The 24,755-nt window shown below is 40.4% G+C and overlaps 1 protein-coding gene across 4 annotated transcripts in view; it reads left to right on the top strand.

Moving 5' to 3' along the window:
* The window catches only part of VTI1A (vesicle transport through interaction with t-SNAREs 1A), a 353,610-nt gene that overhangs the window by 327,236 nt on the left and 1,619 nt on the right, over nucleotides 1-24,755 (top strand). For 2 of the 4 annotated variants that reach the window (XM_032793542.2, XM_032793541.2), the window contains one exon: nucleotides 24,448-24,755. This exon is cut by the window's right edge and continues 1,619 nt beyond it. In XM_032793542.2, coding sequence (XP_032649433.1) covers nucleotides 24,448-24,541 — 94 coding nt within the window. In that variant the 3' untranslated portion in view covers nucleotides 24,542-24,755. The remainder of the gene's footprint in view (nucleotides 1-24,447) is intronic. The other 2 variants (XM_032793544.2, XM_032793543.2) reach the window with 1 other exon arrangement.

The raw sequence follows: 24,755 nt of genomic DNA, 5'->3' as shown, positions 1-24,755 counted from the left end.
CCCGTGTTCGCCCTACCTCGACGACTGTCTTTTATCCGGGGGCCTTCGCAGGATCGAGTCCAGGACAACGTCCGCAGGTGGTCACCACCTTTTCTCGCACCTCGGCTACTACTCAATGTGAGAGTCACTCTATCCCTACTCAGAGAATAGAGTTCATCGGAGCCGTTCTGGACTCTACTATAGCGGGCGGTCCTTCCTCCAGCACGTTCCAACGCTATCAGCCATCCGCGGCTTGCAGTGGCACCTCTGACCTCCCTGCGCACTTGCTGACGCTGTTGGGGCACATGGCAGCCTGCGCCTTTCGTCAAGCGGCGCACGCCCGACTCCGCCTCCGGCCTACAATCCTGGCTCATCCCTCAGCTCCGTTCAGCCAGGCGCTCGTGGACCGGTGTCACTTCCGCAAGGCGTCTCCTCTCCCTCCAATGGGGCTAGGATCAGTCCGTCGTATGCGCGGGGCTTGCCGGTTCATGTAGCCCAGCCTCGCTGTCCCTGACGACGGACGCGTCAGTTTGGATGGGGGGCACTAGGGACCTCCGGACCGCCAGGGTCGCTGCTCCTCCGAGCTGCCTGCTATCACGTCAGGGAGTTGAGAGCGGTCGCCTGGCTTGTCTACGGTTTCTCGTCAGGTCAGGCGCTGTGTCTCGGTCTTTATCGCAACACGATGGCAGTTTACTACGGACGCAAGGCGGAACGACTCTCCTCTCTTTCCCGGGAGCACGATACTGTTGGGAATTTTGCTAGCCCACTGCGGTCACCTGATTGCTTCCTACTTGCCAGGGCTCGAAATACCCTGGCGGACCATCTCAGCCGGTCCTTCAGCTCCATGAATGGTCCCTTCGCCCGGACGTCGCCCTTGCTGCTCTTCGGAGTGGGGGCATCCCGCGTGGACCTTTTGCAACGCGCAGGACAGGGAATGCCCGATGTTCTGCTCTTTCCAGGCGCGAGGCGGCTCGTAGCGGACGCCTTTCTAATTTCCCTGACGCGACCTCTTAATGCGTTCCCACTCTCCCGTTAGTCCACAGGTCCTTTGAGGGACGCAGGGAGGGCCGCTTGATTTTGATCGCTCGGCATGGGCGCCAGCATTGGTACTCTCTGTTGCTGAACCTGTCAGTAGTCGACCCGGTTTCCTGCCTCTTCACCTGGCCTGAAATAACAGGACCACGGGCCGCCTTTGTCACGGACCTCAGTCGCTGCCACCTCTGGCGTGGCTCCTGAGTGGCTAAACTTGGCGAATACATTGCTCTTCCCAGAGGCAGGTCCTTCTGAGAGAAAACCATCTACAGGGCGACATACGTAGCAATGGAAGGGTTTGACGTGCTGGTGCGCGAAAAGCGCTTCCATCCCACGCTGTTTCCATACGGTCATTCTAAGACCTTTTGTCTCAAGGAGTAAGGCCTGGCACTGTCCTCTCTCCGCGTTCACTTAGCGCCATCTCACTTTTCACCCAGGGAGTGAAGGCAGCTCCGTCTTCTCGCACCCAGTGGTGTCCAGATTCCTCAAGGGCGGAGCCTTTACCCGCAGGTCGCTCCCCCGCCCCCTCCTGGGATCTCAACCTGGTGCTATCCCGTCTCAATTCTCCCCGTTTGAGCGCTGCTACGTGTTCCCTTCTTTACCTTGTCTGGAAGACGGCATTCCTGGTGCGCATCACTTTCTGCTCGGCGAGTGTCGGAGCTGGCGCGCCCTCCGCTCATGGATCCCCTAATACGTTGCTTCCTCGGGAAGTTGCATAACTGTGGGCCGCACCCCGTCATTGTTTCCCATAGGTCGTGTCTCGGCCTTTCATGTCAACAGACATATCTCTGCTGTCTTCTTCCCAAAACACGAACACTGTGTCCAATGGAGCAGCAGTTAGCACTCCTAGACGTGCGCAGACGCTGCTTGCCTTTACACTGGAGCTACCGATACCATTCCGTAAGGGTCTCGCCCAATTGCTTTGTTGGCCGTAGCGGAACGAGGTTAGAGGTGTTACCAAGTTTCCTCTCAAGTGGATTTCCTCATAGGTGACTATCCTGTATCAGGAACCTGTTACGACCTAGCCCATCTTCTCCGGGCAGAGTAACGGGCGCACTCTACCAGAGCCCAGGTTCATCGACAGGTTCGGCTCGCACGAGTCGCTATCCAGGAGACCTGCAGGGCAGCGACCTGGTCCTCGTGCACCTTTGGCTACCCAATGTATGGCCCTGGCGCAGCAGTCCAGGGATGAGGCGGCCTTCAGCTCTGCTGGCTTGCGGCAGGATGCCGTCCTAACCCCGACCCCCGGCTCATGGTAGAGGGCTTGGGACAATCACCTACTGGACATGGTATGATGAGCGGCCAAGCTACTCGAAGAAAAACACGGTACTCACCTTTGAACGTTGTTCTTCGAGATGTGTTGCTCACTATCATATATCGCCCTCTCCCACGTCGGAGTAGCCGGCAAAAGGACTGAGGAGCGGGCGGGCCGGCAGGGGTATATATCACCCGCCATGGCGGCGCCACTCTAGGGGGCGGCCTGCCGGCCCGCTGGAGTTGCTAGGGTAAAAGTTCTCCGACCAACGTGCACGTGCGGCGCATACACCTACTGGAATGGATATGAGCAACACATCTCGAAGAACAACAGTTACAAAGGTGAGTAACCGTGTTTTCTGACTTGGTACCTTAAATTGCTGGGGGTTTTCTTACATACTGGCTATTTTGTTAATCTATAATGGCGAAGGAATGAAAATGGCAGTGGTGATATTGTAAACAAATTAGAGACTATTCAGAAACAACAAGACAACAATGAAGGTTGATGTTAAGGAAAGTTGCAAAATGAATCATGATGAGTTTAGGGGCCACTTTAGTTTTTCTTTTAAATAAAAGAAAAAGAAGAAAAAGGGGCGTCTTTTTGGTACGGCAGATGCACAAAACTGCAGAAGCTAGAATTAAAACAAGGCTAAGGAAATAATGTCAAGATCTAGATTGGTTTTTAGAGCAGGGTTTACAGTATGGATTTGGATTCAGATTCAATGAAGCTGAAATCTCATGAGCTGTTTTTGTAAGAATTTGACCGAAAGTTGCAAAAATCGTGCAAACTCAGTGTATCTATTCTTCTGCTATTTTGAAATGCAGATAATTTCACAGAATTAAACAAGTCTTGTAAGATCATAAATGGTAACCAGAAAATAGGTTTCTCCTGATTTTGGATTTAATTTGGATCTACTTGTGGAATCCACCAATTCAAAAAGGCTTCAGGTGTATGGTTTCACTGTTGGCCCATCTCTGGTCTGTGCTTTATAGAACATTCCAAACTCAGATCACAAACTTGTACTTACTGGATCTGTACAAATACTGCAAAAACCATTCCAGGAAAATTTATTTGCATTTTTAAACAGATTTTTTAACCCCTTTTTCCACATTCTCACCCTTTTTTTAATGTTCTTCACTGTCCCTGAAGATTTTATCAAAATAATTGCCTGGTGAGAAGTATTTATTAAAAGGGCATTGATTTTTCCATCCTTTACAATTTTCAGAGATGATCTGTTGCAAACAATGAACTCTTAGCCCTAATGAAGTTCTGATCCTTCTTTAACATTTGTTTAATTGAAGCTAAAACAAAAAAATATATAGTATATTTTAAGAGCAACTGTGTAGCACCTTTCCAAGTTTGCATGCCTGTCAGTGAGATGTAATCCTGTAAGTGTGAATGAATGACTCCATTTCCAGTTTGCGTTTCCATTTCCATTGCAAAAATAGCACTGGACACGCTATACTTCCAGAATAGATATCTTTCTAAAGCTTTATAAATCACACTCCAATAAAAAGTAACCTGAGGTTATTTCTTTATTAAAAATGCTCTATATGGTTGGTGCTAAATAAAAAATCAGCCTTAAAATAACAAGGATTAATTTATAATTCTTTTCCAAGTATGTAAGTTGTATTTTGTAAGGATATAAAGTTATATATAGAATTTCTCAACGCCTAAAGTTTTTCATGGCCATAGCTTGAAATGCCAGCGCTTTAGCCATCCTCATACTATGGCTGCAGCTCATTGTGACAAAGGTGCATTCCCAGGTTCTTGTGCTTAATTTTGGGGTTTGTGCATTTTTTTGGTTACACTGGACAAAAAAAAAAGTTGTGTTTAAGTGATTTAGGAGCCTATGTCCCACTTTCAGTAGTGGCTTAGTTAACTAAGAGCATAGGTCCTATGAGCCTTTGGTTCCTAAGCGTACGTCTGCTCTGTGATAAAAGGAAAAACTCATGGCACTGAGTCTCAGAGCCCAAGGACAGCTGGCTTGGGCTGCAGTGCTAAAAATAGCAATGTAGACATTCAAACTCAGGCTTGAGCTCAGGCTCAGAGACCCTCTGCCCTTGCGGGGTCTCAGAGCCCAGGCTACAACCTGAACTCGAAGATCTATCCTGCAGTTTTATAGCCCTGCATCCCAAGTGTGCAAACTCAAGTCAGCTGACTTGGGCCAGCCGCTACCGTTTTGCAAGTCTTTTCTCACAGTGCAGACGTGCCCTAACAGCACACCTGCACTTAAAATGCTGCATCCACACAGTATTTTAGGTGTAGACATACCCGTAAGATGTGCCATTGTAACGCTTTAATGAAGGCTCTCTAAGTTGATGGGAAAGAGCTGGAGTCGACGTACCTTAGGTCAAGTTATCATGGGGTCTGCACCACAGCGGGTCGACGGGAGAAAAATCTCCTGTCGACTTACCTTACTCTTCTCGTTGGGGGGTAGAGTACAGGGATTGACTGGAGAGCAATCTGCCATCGATTTGATGGGTCTTTACTAGACCCACTAAATCGACCACCGGTGGATTGATCTCAGGTGTCCAACCCCGGCTGTAGTCCTTCCAGTTTGCTTTCTGTAAAATGGGGATACTACTATTCACCTCAGTGATACGAAGATGAATCAGTTAATGTTTGTTCTGTTAATTAATGAATGTGTATTTAACAGTACTTGAAGATTAAAATTGTGTAGCATTATTATTGTTAGTCTAATTCATTTTTATTAATATTCTAATAACTGTTGTTCCTATGCTTCTGCTTTGTCATACAGACAAACGGCATTTATTTTTTAGCAAAATATTTGTTTTCCACTGTGTGCCTCCTGTCTAAAGTATGTTGATGGAGTTAAGCCAGGTTCCTGTTTTTTAACCCAAGTGTGTCTACTTTTAGCTTTCAGATGCTGGCTGCATGTTGTTTGTGTGTGTGCATGTATGTCTAAAATTGTGTGTATATGTCTATATATAATATGTATATAAATCATGAGCAAATTATATCTCATTAGAGATGTTCTTCTCTTTCATGGGTGCTTATCTTTGTTACTGGAAGAGAATTTAGAGGCTGTTCCTGCAAACAAATCAGTTTCTGTTTAGTGTTAGTCCAGCACTGAGTCTCGTGTGCCCAAGTGGGACTCCATTCAGGAATAAGGATCCATCCACTCTCCTGAGTCTGGAGGATTGGACCTACAATCTGTAATCAGCATGTAGTAAATCAGCAAAGTTTCAACATAAGGGCAACTGCACTTGGCAATTTCTCATCTGAAGACGTAACTAACATTACAGTGATGTTATTAGGCCCAATGTCCTACTGGGCCCTTTCCAGTTTGTGTAATTACATTTTCAGTTTTCCCTGCAGTTTCAATTGGAGACAGTATCTGTTTTCACACTCTGTCCTAAAGAGAACATGGTGTTGCCGTGCACTATTCAACAGCTGCTGCATCCTATCCCAGAGTGGATGAAGCAATTCCATGTGTACATTTATAAGGTCCTACTCTGCTTTGACTGTGGCTCAATAGCAATCAATGGTAAATCTATGTGGGTATCCAGTATCATAATTTGGCTTGTAGTTGGAGTCTAATTCACATCCCTTACTTGCACTAAATAGCATTCACTTGAACAGTTTCAGTGACAGCATTGCAGAATCAGGCCCCTAAGGATACTCGGGAATTAAAGGAATTCTATAACTGTAAGGTATTATTATGATTACTACTCTGGAGAATGCAGAGGTATTGAAGACAGCAAAATAAATTACAGAGTTAAATGTATAAGTAAACCAGGAAACGATTGATTTTTTTTGCATAGTAATAATCTTCATAATTACTTCATTTGCACAGTTATTTTATTTCAAACTTTAGGCAGAATTTTGAAGCATAACTCAGTGGAGATTTTTGCTGTAATCTATAGAGTTTAATGAAAGCTAATTAGAGGACAAATTCTAATCTAATTAAAATGTGACCGCATAAAGCAGAAAGGATAAATGAAGGGAAATGCTCTATGGGGCACAGTTTTCAAACAATGATTATTCTGAATACTCAGTCAGATGAAGCTTTTGTACATGACAATCATGGATATTGCCAGCAATAAAAAAACCTTGAGATATTTTAAATGAAAGTTTTAATATATTTTATTTTAAAAGTGGACATTTAAATCACAGCTGTGTAAGGGCTTTAAAAAAGCAACACACTTTCTCATCTAAAAACATAACAAGTAAGTTAGCTAAAGGTATACATTCCATCTAAGTTCTCATGATCAGCAGATGCAAATGTTTGCAGTGTGCAGAAGAGTTATGAGCCCTAATGAGATTTCAATACTGAGCAAACAATAAAAATTTATGCATTGCATAGTTTTAGTGGCCTTTGGCTTCATGGTTAGTGTTACACCCTTTCAACAGTTTTGGTAATATAATATCCATCTGGTTTTGGAAGTAAGAAAAATTTTAGGGGTGAATTGAAATTTGAAAAATAATTTGATTGATTACTTTGTCAGGATCCTGCATTTCCATGGTATAATTGCCCATAGTAATCGTAACCCTTGTGCAGATACATAAGTTCTAGTTATGTTCTGACACAAGCTTTGAAAGATTCAGGTGAAAGGTTTTCCAGAATTTGAGACAGACTATTTCCTGTTCTGCACGTATCCAGAGTGCTCCCAAACAAACCCCCTAGCAAGAACATTCCTGTCACAGTCCGGTAAATGAGAGCTGCACTTTTGCTATGAACTGTCATGTGTTACAATAAAAGAGGTTGTATACATACACAAAAAGAAACACACAATAGTCATTAAAATAAATGTAAGCAGTAGGGGATGGGGATCGCCTAGAATCAGTGAATTAAACTGATACCATTTGAAAATAAGCTTGACCATCTCAAACTTCAGATCCTTTTTTGTTTTAGTTTTTAATAATTCAGAACCTTCAGCTTAATGGTTTCCTGCATTACACTGTGTAATATTAAAAAGTGTGCAAGTTTGGGATTAATAACAGATTCTCTGCATACGTGTCACAGCACACATCTGCAGCAAATCTGCCAGCATATTTCGTATACTAGTTTTACTTTGGGGCCATAAAGTAATTCCTGTTTTGTGAATGAGAATAAACCTATTATGCACTAGGTTAGCAACACCCAGTTTCTACTCTTCAGGGGGAAAAAGCTTCTTATTTGGTATGACGTCTCAAATTTCAGTGTTCTGAAGTGAGTGATAGATTTGCCTGAGCAAGCTATTGGAAATTGCCTTCGCTATTTCTTGATTTTACTTGTCCCAGAGAGTATTGACAAACTTCTGGGCAGCAGTAAACTGAGGGAACTTAATTATGAAGTGTAATGTTTTACTGCTAAATTCATTAATGAGGCAACATGCAAAAACTGAAATATTTACCCATGTTTTCTCTTAAAATAGTATAAAATGTTTTCGTTTTCAGTGGTGCAGTTTTGCAGCTCACAAAAGCCCTTTTTCCCATCCACAAATAGCTAGCTTGCTCTTTGCCCCAAGGGAATTGTGCATAGCTCAAGTAAAGTTTAAAAAAAATAAGAGATCGTTTCCCAGTTTTAATTCAAACACTATGCATATACACTCTCCTTCTCTCCCTCTCAAAAGGAAGATCCAGAAGTGTTACACCGACCTGCCCTCTGAAAGTTCTATTGACCTGAAGTTTACTAAACAAATAAATGAGGAAAGCAACATCTGTTTCACATCCCTGACACAATTTCTGCCCTTGAGGTGTAGAGCCTGACTCAGTCTTGAGGTGGTGTAACTCCACTGAGTTACTGTTGATTTACAACAGTGTAACATTGAGCAGAATCAGGCCCATAAAATAGATTTAAAACATAATGTGAGACGTTGTGTGGTTATATTCTGTAAGAGAGATAGGACCTGATCCAAAGCTCATTAACTTCAGTGGCCTCTGGATCAAACCCTCAGCCTTCATGAGCTATTTACATTTTTTCATATTGGTATACATGCTTTTTTTCTCTTGGAGTATTATTTTTCATAAAGTTACATTTCTCTGTCACTGTCCAATAGGTTTTTGTTGTGTATGACAGCTTTCACAGAAACTGGCTCTAAAACAAAGTTTTGCAATTAAACTCTGCATTTAGATCTACTGATGAAAGGTGCTATATAAGAGCTAGGTAGTATTATTATTTATCAAATGAAATAAAATAATAGCGAAGAGAGAGAAACTAAAAGGGAGAAAAGATGTTGTTAGAGTGTGATTTGAAAAGAGTCAAGGAAGTAGTAAGCTACTGGAAGGCTTTTCCAGAAGGCAGAAGCTGCACAGAAGAAGACTCTTGCACCAAAAAGTGACATGTTTGTGTGAAGTGAGAGACAGAGACAGAATTGCCCCATTTCAACCCTGGCATAACTTAATTTACTTCAATGGAGTTGCATTAGATTTAATTATATGTTTATTTGTGATATTTTATTCAACCACTAGATGTCTCTATATGCTAAATATAATTCCAGAGAGGAAGAAGCCCCTGGTAAACAAGGGAGACAAAACTGGAACTTAAACTGTGTGGAAATCTATTTATTTTGTGTCTGTAGTTGTAGCTTTGTTCTTTAATAAGCAGCTATTGTTTAAAGAGAACTCTGATTCCATACATTGTGATATCAGAGAAAAGCCTACAGAGATTGAATGGTTCCTGACTTTTAAAAAAAAATGCCCATTTGTTTCTTTACACCTGCTTAGGACAGACTGTGATATCATATGTCATTAAACTAGAACCAAAGTATATTGATCATTGCTAGATGGGTACATCAGGCAGTCAATGGAATTTGAAATGGGTACCTCTTTCGTTATTCAGCATAGAAGTAATGCATAAAATATAATATCACTACAAATGATCTTTTTAAATTAGTGACTGTTGACAATTTAGTGTTTAATTCTCTCCTTCATAACCCAGCACACAGCGCTATATGTCCAAGAAAGCCAGCAGCTGTACCTGCACAAGCACAATAACTGATTTACCAACATTGCAAAAGACTGGGTATCAGATGTCAAGTTTAGTGGATTTTTTTTTAAACAATCAGCTGCAGAGTGGGCCTGGGTGCAGAAATCTATTTCACGATGCTGTTTATCAGTCAGTCCTCTGACTGACCTAGGGAGCTGCACCTGTGACCAGTTTTTTGTAGAGATCTCTGAAGAAAAATGCAAAAGTAATCAGCACATGTTTGCCTTTCATTTATCTCTGTCATCTGGAAATAAGATACAGATAGTATCAGGAGCAATGAAAGGTACATTCTGATATTATTTTCAGTTTTTTGTCTAGACAGAGAGGAGCAGCCACTTGTATCTCTGGAACACATACCAAAATAAAAAAAAACCCTACATTCTAGGCTGAAGGCCAGAGGGGGGTAGTAAGCTGTCTATATTTAAAAAAAATAAAAGGGAAAAAAAAAAGTTAAAAACCACCAGCTACTCATCAGGTGATTGGAGACTGTGGTTGTAAAAATATGCTGCAGGCAGAAGTTCTGAAAAATCCCAGAAAGTGTTGAAAACATCTCTAAACAAGGTATTTTTCTCTTGCACCTTTCTTGCTAAAGGTCCCAATTGCTGCCAAGAAAAGTAGTGAGAATGTTAGCTGCCAAATAAAAAATTTATTACAGTGTTTGGCAGAGGACTGTATCTCTGCTTGTTTTATACATTTCCACAAGGCTCTTGCGGGGCTGTTGGGGACATACAACTCACTGATCACTGTGCTTTATCTGTTCTGCAATAAAGAGAAGTAAACTCAAATGAAGTAGTATTAAACAATATGACTTTTTTTTTCATTGAATAACCCTCTATAAATGTTTACTATGGCAGGAATATAATATAATACAACATTCCCCATAGAAAAATGTTTTTTAAATCCTTTATCTGACCATTACTTGTTAGTTGAATAATTTTCTTAGTAAAAATAAGTGACTCTTTCAATTAAAAAGCTCTTGCTTTTGCAATTGTGCTTGTTATACATTGGAGTCTGGGCCAATAAACTGCCTGTTAAAACATAAAGGGGCCCATTCACTAAAGCTTGTGCATGCTATTTATGTTTGAAAAACAGGGGAAAGAATATGCTGGAATTTCATTGCTCACCAATATCAATTAGGGTTTCGGACTGTGTCATTAAATTAATGTTGCGGGAGAAAAATATTTCAGTGTATTTAGTGGAAAAAAATATTTTTAATTAGGGCTGTCAAGCGATTAATCGCACGATTAAAAAATTTAATAGTAGTTAATTGCATTGTGAAACAATAATAGAATGCCATTTATTTAAATATTTTTGGATGTTTTCTACTTTTTCAAATATACTGATTTCATTTATAACACAATACAAAGTGTATAGTGCTGACTTTATTTTTATTTTTATTTAAAATATTTGCTCTGTAAAAAACAAAATAGTATTTTTTCAATTCATCTAATACAAGTACTGTGGTGCAATTTCTTTATCATAAAAGTTGAACTTACCAATGTAGTAGTATGTACAAAAAAAAACTGCATTAAAAAACAAAACTAATGTAAAACTTTAGAGCCTATAAGTCCACTCTGTCCTACTTCTTGTTCAGCTAATCGCTCAGACAAACAAGTTTTGTTACAATTTACAAGAGGTAATGCTGCCTGTTTCTTGTCTAAAATGTCACCTTAAAGTGAAAACGTGTTCGCATGGCACTGTTGTAGCCAACATCGCAAGATATTTACATGCCAGATGCTGTAAAGATTCATATGTCCTTTCATGCTTCAACCACCATTTCAGAGGACATGCAAGGTGAAAGTAGAATGAATTATATTGTAAAAATAAGAATGGATTAAAGAAATGTTGTATGTACCTTTAAGCAGAAATAAGAAATGTTGAAATACAGGTGCCAGGAAAAGAAACATTAGGCATAAACAAGGGTGCTAATGGCGAAACATTAACAGAAGATCGGTAATAGTTAGTAAGGAAATAAGATATGCATGCCTAGCCCAGGTAAACTTATCAGATTCTGCTTCCTTTGTTATTTTGCTAAGTGCTTGCCCTTTTATCTGTATAAATAAGACAGTGTGTGTCTTGCATGGTGCTCACATTATCTGGGTGTATTAGCAGAGCGCTGTGCTAATAAAACAGAGGGTCTGACAAACTGTGAGTCCTGAGTCTAACTTTGACACAAGCAGGGCCGACTCTAGGCACCAGCGCTCCAAGCATGGGTTGGGGCGGCACTTCCCAAGAGGTGGCACTCCGGGTCCTTTTTTTTTTGCTTGTGATGCTAAAAGCCGGGAGCTGGCTCTGAGCGGAGGTGAGAGCTGTGGCAGTGGGGGGCGCGGGGATGGCTGCAAGAAGTAACCCGGGGAGGGGGGGAACAGAGAAACCACTCCCCCCCAGCTCACCTCCGCTTCCTCCCCCAAGCAGCGGCAGCGTGCTCAGGGGAAAAGGCGGAGTGGAGGTGAGCTGTGGCTGTGGGGGGCGTGGGAAGGGCTGCAGGAAGTAACCCTGGGGGGCAGAGGAACCACTCCCCCCCCAGCTCACCTCCACCTCCTCCCCCAAGCGCTGCTGCTCCGCTTCTCCCCCATCCCTCCCAGGCAACTCTGGGAAGGGAGGGAGGGGTAGGAGGGGAAATGCGGTGCGCTCGGAGGAGGACGGGGGCCAGGGATTTGGGGAAGGGTTTGGAATGGGACGGGGAAGGGGCAGAGTTGGGGCGGGGCCAGGAGGGGCACAGGAAATTTTTTTGCTTGGGGCGGCAAAAAACTTGGAGCCGGCCCTGCGTGCATCAGTGCTGATTATGGGTTCTGTTTGATAAAAATCCAAAGCAGAGCAGACCAACACATGTTCATTTTCATCATCTGAGTCAGATGCCACCAGAAGAAGGTTGATTTTCTTTTTTCGTGGTTTGGGTTCTGTAGTTTCCGCACTGAAGTGTTGCTCTTTTAAGATTTCTGAAAGCTCCAGATCTCGTCCCTCTCAGATTCTGAATGGTACTTCAGATGCTTAAATCTTGGGTCGAGTGCTGTAGCTGTTTTTAGAAATCTCACATTGGTACCTTCTTTGCATTTTGTCAAATCTGCAGTGAAAGTGTTCTTTAAAAGAACATGCTGCGTCATCATCTGAGACTGCTGTAACATGAAATATATGGGAGAATGCAGGTAGAACAGAACAAGAGACATACAATTCTTCCCCAACGAAGTCACAAATTTAATTAACGGATTTTTTTTTTTTTACTGATCATCATCAGCATGGAAGCATGTCCTCTGGAATGGTGGCCAAAGCATGAAGGGACATACAAATGTTTAGCATATTTAGCATGTAAATACCTTGCATCACTGGCTACAAAAGTGCGTGTGAAGTCTATTCTCACTTTCAGGTTACATTGTAAATAAGAAGCAGGGAGCAGTATCTCCTGTAAATGCAAACAAACTTGTTTGTCTTACCGATTGGCTGAACAAGAAATAGGACTGAGTGGACCTATAGGCTCTACTTAGTTTTGTTTTTGAGTGCAGTTATGTAACAAAAAAAAATCTACATTTGTAAGTTACACTTTCAGGATAAAGAGATTTCACTACAGCACTTGTATGAGGTGAATTGAAATATACTATTTATTTTGTTTATCATTTTTACAGTGCAAATATTTGTAATAAAAATAATATAAAGTAAGCACTGTACAGTTAGTATTCAGTGTCGTAATAGAAATCAATATATTTGAAAATGTAGATTAACATCCAAAAATGTTTAATACATTTCAATTGGTATTCTATTGTGGTATTCAACTGGTATTCTATTAACAGTGTGGTTAATTTTTTTGAGTTAATTGTGTGAGTTAACTGTGATTAATTGACAGCCCTATTTTTAATACGTTAGCCCATTGACAGTAATATTAAGTTGGCTGATGGTGAAGTAAAACCCTTAAAAAAGTACTTTGCCTGTCCGAAGAAACAAAATTATCTGTCCCTGTCTTTTCAAAACTGTTATCAGATTATGTTCCCAACTGATAATTAGCGCTGCTAAACACAGATCTTGTCATTCTGTTTTCTCAAAACTATAGATCGTTTATGCTTACTCATTACCATGTATTTATGGGGGCATGAGGCTTGGAACACAAGGGCTGCTCTTTTCATGTGAACAATAGGTGGCAATACACCTCAGGGGGTGGGGCCAAGATCTCTCTTGCAGCCCATGCAGGTAAAGGAGGCTGCCCCCTTTGAATGGATCGAGCAGTGGTAACACCGCCTTTTGTGCTCCTGGAGCTCCCCCTGGGGCAGCACAGTTCCACACCACACTTTCACAGACCCATGTCTGCAAGGCACAGTAGAGCCTCATAACATAGCTATTCATTAGCAGCCAACAGTACTACAAATGCTATGTGCCTATATGCTTATATACTTCATGGTGTTTGATATAAAGTACTAAAGACAGCCCCACATTAAGAGGATTATTTCAGACAGCATTAGGAGTTAATTTACAGAAGATTAGCTCTAAATCAGGCAGATCTCATAAGCAAATTATCATCCATATGAGAGATTCAGAGTCAAATATGTGCATGTGTGGTGAGGAAAGGGGTTTAGCATCTCCTAGAACACTGGTCTGGTAGATTCTTTGTCAGTTTCCTTCCTTAAGGTGTTACATTTTGAACAGAGAATATGTACACTCTATTTCTCTGTACACACTCCTTATTGATGCTGCTTATTGACAGGGTAACAGTTCAACTGCATGTACCTCTGATCTGATTAATATTATATACTTGGTGCTGTCCTTCCACTGAGTGGTGTTTTGTTTGACCCTAGAAATGATGTCTCCATGGTGTGTCATCATTTTAAATCGGTAATAGACATCTTGACTTCAGTGTGACATACTTAATCCTTTATTTTTTTCTGTTAAAATAACATATTTTAATGCCAAACTCATAAAAATGGAGTGAATAAAATGGCAGATATTAGAACTGAGATTACAGCTGCTTAAAAAATAGCTTCCATAATGTTTAAGCTTATACATTTCAAATTTGTTTTTTATCTGCAGCAGGGATGATTATTTTGTACTCACAAGCAAATTCTGTCCTTCAGGCTGCAGTCCAGCAGGCATGAGCAACAAACCAATCCCAATCTGTTTACTTACCCACCCAGTTTCCAAAACACTTGTATAATTAGTTGAAGAGATTGTAAAATGGTCTGGACCACGCACCTAAATCTGCTTTTTGAGTTGCACTTGAGATTCTGAAAGTTTTGAAGTTTCAGGAATGGGTTGCTCTAACTTCTGAAATGTGTGTATTTTACTCTCTGAAAGGCACTCAACTGATTAGTCTTCAGTGTGATCCTGAACATGTTTTTTTAATGGGGAAGGAAGTCTGGATAGAGTTCTGCATTTTATTCCTTTCCTGATGGACCAAATCCCTTTAGGCAGGGTTGGCCTGAAGTCATAAATGCCTCCCTGTGAACACTGAAAAAGGAACCTCACACCCTCCAGAAGATCATGAAAACTGTAGAAAAGCCCAGTTTGTGTTTAGAGTCCCTCTGATTGCAAGATCTGCAGGTGCTCTTGAACTTTGACTTCATCTGCTGTGGTTTCATGAAGCATATGGGCACCTGGTATGGTTATTAAACTGAGGTGTCTGAGATCATAACAAAGTAGAGGCTTTTCTACTCCCTTAATAGAAATGCTGTAACGTGCTGAAAAGAAAACACTCTAATAGTGGTGAGTATCTCCTGTCAACTAATTTGATAGTTCTCTATCAGGTAAACCATTTGTGAATACATCGATCCTTTTTATTTTTCACTGTTATGTCTTAGCTATTCCCAGGATTTCTCTGAACCAGTTGAGCAAAAATTGATTTTTATTTGTTCCACTGGCCTTGTGGAAAATTAGCTTATGAACTGGTTTTTATAGGGAGCCTCAAAGCACAGCACAGGTTGAAAAATAAGCCTATAGCAGTCGGAATTGTTGTCTGAAATGTCTTCAGACTGGAAGGCTGAATTTATTGCACAAAACAAGTCCTAGCAATGTGAAGGTGCGCAGTCCTGCTCATTATTACTGGAAAAGGGAAAACCAAAAAGCACAGTAAAAAAATTAAATTTTAATAATGCTAGTGATATTTTCTAAAGCCTTCCTGACAGAAAGATTCTCATTATTTTTATCTGTCTCAGAGTAGGCTCTTTTAATGCCATCTCACAAATGGCCTTAGCCATGATTGTTTGCTTTTAAAGCATTTGGGGGAAAAAATGTATATATGCTTTTCTATCATTCAAGAAGTGCCATGAAGTGGTAACATTTTGGATAGCACATTTTCAGGAACAATTGCTGAGATGCCTTCAGGTTTTTACAAAAGAGGTCAACATTAAGACAATTGTAGTCAACTTCCCATATGAAAAGACACCCAGTCAAATGTAGTGTGAAAAGGGGGAAATACTATAAACCAAGTAATGCCCAATCTCCAATTTAATCACATTTAAAAGTTATAGATTAAAATTGAATCAAGTCAAAGGATATTACATATTCTCTTTCTTCCACTTAATATATATTTCTAGAGTAATCTTAATGGTTCTCGACTCTGATATGTACAAGTTTTCTCTTTTTTAAAACAAATGCATTTTTAATTTCTTGAATATGCATGGAATGTAAATGAAACCACACTTATAACAATAACAAGTACACAATTATATATGTTCTTGTCAGGTTTTTTAGCAGCAAACAAGCTCCTGCTAGAGTAACAATTGCTTTAGCTGTATGTGTTTTTGTTCGTTAACTGTTTGGAAACCTCGGTTGTATATACCCAGCAGTCTAGAACAGTGTTTCTCAAACTAGGGCCACCAGTTGTTCAGGGAAAGCCCCTGGCCAGCCAGGCCAGTTTGTTTACCTGCTGCGGCCAATCGTGGCTCCCACTGGCTGCAGTTCGCCGCTCCGGGTCAATGGGGGCACATCCCGGGGCCCAGGCTGCTTCCTGCAGCTCCCATTTGCCTGGAGCGGTGAACTGCGGCCAGTGGGAGCTGCGAACAACGGAACCTGCAGAAGCGGCAGGTAAATAAACTGGCCTTGCCCACCAGGGGCTTTCCCTGAACAAGCAGTGGCCCTAGTTTTGAGAACCACTGGTCTAGAAAATGCCACTGTTCTAAAGGCTAAGATCCATCCATCCATATTAGAGCTATTTCTAAGGTTCCTATCAAGGTATCATCTAAGAACCATGGTAGTGTAGCTTGCAGGCACACTTTTGACATGCTTTTGTTGGCACTTTGCCATACTGGCTTATGAGAAAGAAAGTGTGAGACTAGAGGATATATACTTCTAAATGGAGGGGTGCACTCAACATTTTTAATAGCATGGCCTTACAGTCAGCTACTCAAAACCCATCTTTCTGAGAGAACATTTTCAGAGTCACGTCTCCCCCAAATTCTCTTACATTAGTTCTTACGGCTTGTCACGGCCATGCCAGCTCTAACAATCTTACCACCGAGGAACTGGTTCCATGGCGTTGTCTCCCTGGTTTGTGTGACCTTAATGCATTGCTGTTGTGCAGTACAAGAGAGGGGGGGGCCCTCTTTCATTTGAGTTAATTTGATTTCATTTGCATCATGGCCTGGAATTGTTCAAAGACAGTTTCCTTGGATTTAACATGTCTTTGTTGATGGTAGTTTTGTGTTCTGAATTTTTAATCTGTGAAAGGTGATAAAGATGACCTAAACTGGGGGCTAGGGAGAAGAAAGTGGCTCGAAGGATTAATGGGATGCTGATCACTTCACCATCAGGTTGCCATGTTTCATAGAGTCTTCCCTAGCAGTGGCCAGAAGACAAGTTGTTCCCTTCTGAGGACTGTGTGGTCTGTGGGAAATGAGTCAATCTCACTTCAGTTCCAGATTACCCCAGCCCAGAAACCGCCATTGCCACCACCATCCTGTTGACAGAAATATGCTGTTTTGTTAATGATCTCAATGTGGAGTGAATGGACATGGAAACAATAGGGGTGAAGCACGTTGGTGGAATAGTGCAAAGAAGCATGTACTGTCTCAGTTCATTCGGTTCATTCCTCAGTTGAACAGAGGAAGAGTATTCTCTATTCTAACTCCTTTAACTGGATTTGCCTGTTTACAAAAACAGATGCATAAATGAAATCTTGTTCACTAACAGGAAAACTAGGGCTGTCCTAACTGCCTCCTTCATATCTGAGAGACAAGGTGGGTGAAGTAATATCTTTTATTGGACCAACTTCTTTTGGTGAAAGAGACAAGCTTTTAGGCTACATGGAGCTCTTCTTTAGGTCTTTGTGTCTGGCACTTTGGCCTTTATATCTTTATTGATGCCACTCCATGTGCTCCAACTCGTGTATCAAGCAACTTTCCTTTCTTCAAGTCACTCCCAATGTCTTTCTTCCCGGCATGTTACCTGTGATTGCCCATGTCTGAATTACATTGTAAGGTCCTTGGAACATAGATATGTATATGCTGCTCCAGGCATTATCCCAGCAGTCAACAAATAATAATAAAATCCTGCCATTGTTAGAATTCAGTTAACATTTATAATTAAATTTCAGTGTATGTATTGGTAAGCTAAGTGGTCAGCTATTTGGACTATCAAATAAATAATATCAACACTCTTTTAAATGTTTGATATGTGTTTTCATTTTCTTTTTAATATTTGTTCCAGATTGGACTTCAGATAGGATTGTTTTTATTTTCTATTTCTGTGGCCAGATTTGCAGAAGTTGTCATGGAGGGGTGAAAAGCACACTTCTCTGAGCCAACCAGGCCCCACAGGCTTCAGGAAGGATTCACCCAAGAAAAATGACAGGGGTTTTCACTATCCATTCCCTCCCCCAAAGGGGGAGCAGCTTTAATTCTGATCAGAAGCTGTATATGGAATTGTGTAGATGGGACCCATTGCAGTGAGATGGCGAATTAAGGCCACTTGTTGACCAGTGTCATCCATTTTCTGCAGTCTTCCTGGTCTACGGAAGATTAGAGCCACTTTACACCACTACAAAATCTCCCCTAAGCTGACTTTGTCTTTTTGGCCCTTTGATGTAGATGAGGGAGAATCTAGCCCTATGAGAGTTGCTTCCATTGCTTGATCCATACCTTAAAACTATGTCTATTCTCATTTAAATTATTCTTCTCTTCAGGCTCCTGGTGGTAATTCAGCTAATACTGATGTGTTAATAGGGTGATATTGTGACTAGTGTCATAATATTTTAGACAAGTCGTATGGCCTTTCCTCAAAATAAACTGCTGTTCATTATTTAGCTTTAGATTTCAAATTCAGTTTTCAGCAATGATAAGAGATCTAGTTAAAATACTTAAAATTACTATAAACATTCAAATGTAATTGAAGTAAACAATTCTTCTTGTTTCTGGAACTTTAAAAACTCACATTTGTTTTTGGATTGGGGGGGGAAATGTCCAAAAAAATTCATTTCCCCCACCCTAATTTTTCAAAAATTTGACATTTCAAAATTCAAATTTTTGAAAGATTAAACATTTTGACCAGCTCTATCATTGGCTGATAAAATGGAGGTAAACTGCATGCAAATAGTTGTTGTTTTTCTATTTATTTGTTCTAATTTCAAATTTTCAAAATTAAAAATTTCTACAATCAAAAAATTTCAGCCAGCTGTAATCATTCTGCGCAGGACTGCAACTTAGTTTGCCTCTGTCTGTTTGTTCTTTTAAGAGTTGTTTTTGTTTAAAAGGACCATCCTTTATTTTAAAGCTGGGAAAAATGACCTTTCCTGAAGAACAAGATTATTCAAAGTCTTAATTTAGCCACTTAGTATTAGGCATCTAAAGCCCTGTCTACAGGGGAATATTTTACCACATTGCACTGATACCATATAATCCTCTGTGTGGGCAATCTTATTTTGGTGTAAGAGTGGCTTTTTTCAGTTTAGTTTAAACCCTTTCCCCAGGGGATACAATCTGAATTGAAAAATGCACTCCTGCCAGAATAAAAGTATCTACACAGGGACTTATACCCGTATTACTGTATCAGATTAAATTCCCACTTTAGCAAACACTAGTATCACTTTCCCATTTGGATATGCCTACAGTTTTTGAGTACTCAGAACCTCTGATGTGCACATGAATATTGAGTACTTAAAGTCTTAGTGTCTGATTTGCATGCCTAAATGTTTGGAAGCAGGAAGCATAGCTATGAATCACCTATGATTAGGTACCCAAAAATGTAATGGCAGCGTAGCCATATAAAATGTGTTCCAATATATGAAGAGGGGATCCGTCCATCCAGAAAACATATAGAAGGCATGATCAGTAAAATCTTAAATGCATGAATTATCATGAAATGCTCTGAGATAGTGGCCCATAATTATATGCCCTGAGTTTGTCATCAATCTGTCTGTTCTTGAGGATACTGTTTTTCAAGCCTTTTCTTTCAAGATACAGCCCTATGTATTGAATGTGTGCTGGCTGATCCCCAAAGCTGTTTATATTTTTTTTTTACTTGTAGCAGTGTCAGAGATGAGCTTCTGCTGGAACTTTTTTGCAGTGTTTGTTTTGTAGTCTTCATTATTTCAAGTTAGGCACACACAATTCTTTATGTACCCAGAGTCTGCACTCACTCGTTTGTGTTCCATATTTTGTAATCCATAACCTATGATTGCTAATTTTCATAACAATTGTTATTGTACCATCAGTGCTTAGTGGCAAGGCATCATTATTCAGTGCTGGTCAATCAGGAACTAAGGCATGTGCACATCAGGCTGAACCCTTATAGGTGTCGTGCACTCCCCTGCTAATGAATCCCGTTTTATAAAAAGGTTTAAACACAGTTGGCATCCTTAATGCAAGGTTTGCAATAGCTTATTCTGGAGCTGCTTCGTGTTTATACAGAGTGAATCTAAACATGTCACAAACAGAGTTAGAGCCATTGTGTGTGTGTGTGTGTGTAGCTATATAGAGGAGAGAATTTTTTTGAAAATATATAAAGCAATACAATCTGTGTTGTGGTGGGAGCATGTTGTACTGATGTGCAGAAGGCAGCAGTGTTTGGAAATGGATGGTAGGGCTTGTTCGCCAGACCAGTGGATATTGGGTGCATCTCAGAAGTGATCCTCTCGACCTCTAAGATGGAAAGCTGACTGTGTCATTCATCAACTCACAGACCAAAGTTGGCTCTGGCTCCAAAGGGAGCCTCCAGGAGGTTTTTTGCTCAGAGGTTAGGCATTGTGACCAAACCCAGGGAAAGGGTCAGGCCTTTCAAAACAGGGTAGTGGGAAACTTGGCAGAAGTGGGTGCACTGTAAGTGCAAATATTTTAGCTTGGTTTGTACAGTACGATTTTCGTACCTTCCTGTAAACATCCCCCAACAATTTGTTGTCCCATTAAACTGAAGCTGATAATTTCTCTGTCATTTCAAACCCAAATGTTAGGAACTGATTGCGCTTCCACTTGAGGGAACGTTTGTTTCACAAAAAGTGGCGTCACTGCACGTACCACATGTTCTTATAGTTTCAAGTACAAACAGGGGAGGGGTAGCAGAGTGGTTTGAGCATTGGCCTGCTAAATCCAGGGCCGTGAGTTCAATCCTTGAGGGGGTCATTTAGGTATCTAGGGGCAAAAATCTGTCTGGGGATTGGTCCTGCTTTGAGCAGGGGGTTGGACGCAATGATCTCCTGAGGTCCCTTCCAGCCCTAATATTGTATGAAACAACAGAAGTTAGCTCTTAACTCACTCAAATATGGAGATCTGTAGCAATGGATTCAGCCCATGAGCTATATCAAGTAAATGGTTAATTCATCTAGTATAACAGCACAGTGATTCATAATGTAAACTTGAGGAATCCTTGATGTTTCAGTCACACATTCCTCTTAATTTGGCCATGCATTCTTTTAAAACTACAGTGCGCTAACTTAATAAAATGCAGCATGCAAATGCACAAGTTTTTGCCTTCAGGCATTTTAGGCATGGATGTTTCAGTGGGTGTCTTCTTTCAAGTGTATATTCTTTCTTAAATTATTTACCCTGTAAATATGCTTTGCATTTTCAAAGAAGGCTCTGAGCACCTCATTCAGTAGATTTAGTTGCATGTAAGGTAATAGAGATAAAAGTTAGCATATCAATTTTGCGATGCTAACTTATTAGCCTTTTGGTTTTTTGCAGCAGATGTTGAGCCCCATTTTTCCCCCTTTGGTAGTATCATTCCCTCCCCCACTTTAAATTTCTTGCTATGTTGCCTACAGCAATACCCACTGGCAGTGTCTGGCTGTGACAGTACTATAGGCGCCTCTACAGATGGGTCCTGCCAATGCCAACCATTGTTCTACCACTGTGAGCTGGCATGACTACGTGGTATCACTCAAACCCCCCTTTCCACTTCACTTTTTCTTTACTCTGAAGGACTGCCCTTGCCTATTGACTCTGAAACGTGCTGACGCCCAGAAGTTGTGTTCTCAGTCTGAGCTACAGTGACCGGAATCAGACTTCAGCATGTTCCCTGTTCTCTAACCCCTTTGCAGTGTTGTCCTGCTGCTGCAACACCTCTTCATCCATTTTCTTTGCAGCCCTGTCCTCCTGGTACTCTGAATTTGGTTTAATTTTACTCATGCATTTGAAAGTAAAACAGTAGAACCCGGCATTAAAATATATGTATATATAATTACTCTTTAACTGTAGACTTGGCTAGTAAAACTATATAATGCTTTAGTGGAGGAGTCTTTTGATAACATCCATCCTATTTTATGATTAAATTGTTCCTTTTAACTTTTTTTTTGCTGCACTGGGCAGACTAATTCAGATTCCTAGAAATTGAACTTTGATGTGTATTTCCTGGACTCACACTTAAACTGAACCTTTAATTAGCAGATTGATACAGGTGGCTGCATGTATAGCTCAGTTTCCTTGTGAGGAGGATTGTAGAGATGCTGGTGCAGATTAGGTAATCTTGCAATCAGATGTGCAGCTGGAGAATTAGAAATAAGACTTTTGGAAGGATCATTTTATTTTATAATGTTTCAGCCTGAAATGATGAAACACAAATTAACTAGGCCAGATACAAGCAGATGATTTAAGCATTCAGTATGTTATGTATGCATTTGCCTAACTATGCGTTAGATTAAGCAAGTTTCACCCCAGTTAATCCTTTGTAAATTAGCATTATGGATGCCTTGGAGCCCTCATCCCACAAATAAAATGGTTGTCAACCCAGCTGTACTGGATATTACTTAAGGCGGAATTTTTTAAGAGTTTTCATGCTTTTAATCTATTTCACTGCTGAGTTTCAATTTTGCTGAGTTTGTTTTCAGGACTGATGAGGGTGACTGAGTAAATACATATTCCGGTTTTCATGCATCCACTTGGGCAAATCGTCTGTTATCAGGTGTTTTGGAGAGAATGTCACACCACCATAAAGGGAAGCCCTGCGTTCAGGTGTTACATTGAACTGCAAACCAGCTAGAACCAAAAGCCCTTAATTAGCTTTGTTTTGTTAGACTGTTACATGTTTTTTTTTAAGAGTGAGAATTCCTCCCGCCCCGCCATTCCACCTCACCATCCCTTTGACAGAGTAAATATTGCCTGTTAAGTTTGAATTAGCTGTCATTGCAAAAGAATTAATGCTGTGGTTGAGCCTTTCTAGTGAGGAAGGGAAAAATAAACGAGACAGATCTTAGTTCAGCTTGAAGTGATAAATGAGGACAAAGCAGGCCATTCATCTCCTGCTAGGAAAGTGGACACAAGCACTAAAGCAGTTTTGCGGAAGATGTGTCAGCAAATGTGATCATTTTGTAACCTGTCAGGAGGATAGAGAGCTAGTCCTTTTAGAGTGTCACAGGGGAGTGTGTTTGTCTGATGTGACAGTTTTCATCCATCCATTTGCTTTTTTTTTTTTTTTTTTTTTTTTTTTTTAAGTAGGGGTGAGTAAGGAGGGAGCTGAAGTTGATTAAACTTGCATCCTTATATATTAATACTTTACTTTATGTGTATCGGCTCAGGCTCGAACAAAAACCATTTAGCAAGGAAAACTCCCCTCCACTCTCTAGACACTCCTCTTACCAAGTACATGAAATACTCTAACAAACTGCATCGGCACCCCCTTTCAAATTTGGGAACTAGCCTGAGTTTAACATATCACAAAGCATGCTGTACCTCTTCTTAGTGCATGGTTGTTCTTTGGTTGGTTGGACACTTGTTTTCTTTTTGCAGTTGACCCAGCAAAAGAAACTAAAATGAACGGGGTGGTTGGGGTTTCCCCCCTTTGCTATTTAGATCCGGTTCAGATGATGTGTTACATCTAAGTATGTTTTGCAAAAGTTCCTGCTGCATGAAGGGCTTCTGGAAATATTGTGCTTCTGTGGAAAGGGGAGACGATATGAAATATTTAAAATCCAAGCCTTATGCCAGATGGATCCAAATTATAGTCTCCATCGTTAAACCTACATGTGAATATATGTATATTTTTGTGTGTGTGTATATATATACGTATATGTGTGTATATATATGTGTATATATATATAAACTGAGCTGTGAATTTCAAGGAGAATCTGAAGTGATGGAATTTCTGTTTTTACAAGAGAGGTTGTTCCCAACAAATGGTTGAATGATATTAGGTGTTTGTTCTTTTGGCATCTTTTTATTATTACTGATTTCCATCTTTTTACTACATGGTAAATGTAACATTTGCCTATTACCGTAATTGAATGTATGCTACAGAGACAGATGAGGCTTTTATAACATAAGCTTCACAGTTTGACACTTGCTTCTTTATATCATCCTTTTCTTCAAAACTATCTTCTATTCTTTTCCCTTGGTATTTTGGTACAAGTAAGTACCTCACTGACATGTGTTTCCTTGGAATCTTGTACCTTAGTGGCAAAATCTCCTGAAAATTAGCAAATTGTTCAGGAAACAAGAGAGAGAGAAAGAAATATCACAAAGGTTACGTACTGGTTTAAGAGTCATCAGAGTATTTTTTATTACAGACCACCCTGCCCTGCTTGGATTATATCACGATTTATTATTTAATTGTTTAAACAAGTTAAAAGTGAATTGTAACATGCTGTGTGATCTGATTATTAATTTGTTAAGATTAAGAATTGGTTCTAACAGCTGCATCAGGAAATACTTCAAAACATTAGAACTTGAGAGAGAATAATAAAAGCAGTCCAGAATATGCAGTAGTCTTTATAGGTGCTTAGCTGAAGTTGTGGGCAAATCCTTTATCTCCAAGAAACATGTCTGAGGCAGGTCCACCTTTTTATTGTTTTACAAATATTCTGCCATTTTATGTATTTTTTCTTTTTCTTTTCTGTTTTTTTCAGGATCATCCAAAACCGGATTTTGATCGTTATCTTGGCAATCATCATCTTCTTCACCATCCTGATGGCTATTTATTTTTCTGTCAAGAGACACTGATATCTTGGTTCTTTACTAAACAGCAACAAACTGCTTGTTCTGAGTAATTAAGACAAAGTGGTCACATGAATCACTCTCTTGCACTGATAGAATCTCCCTGTCTTTGCCACTATTCAACTCAGCTGCAAGTAGCGTAAAAATATCTTGTATTATTGATTGCATGTGGATTTCATTTTTTCCTTGTTTTTCCCCTTAAAATTAATGTTTTTGGAAT

Source organism: Chelonoidis abingdonii, chromosome 15 (genome assembly GCF_003597395.2).
Source record: "Chelonoidis abingdonii isolate Lonesome George chromosome 15, CheloAbing_2.0, whole genome shotgun sequence".
Lineage (NCBI taxonomy): Eukaryota > Metazoa > Chordata > Testudines > Testudinidae > Chelonoidis > Chelonoidis abingdonii.
This window is presented reverse-complemented; position numbering and strand designations above follow the sequence as displayed.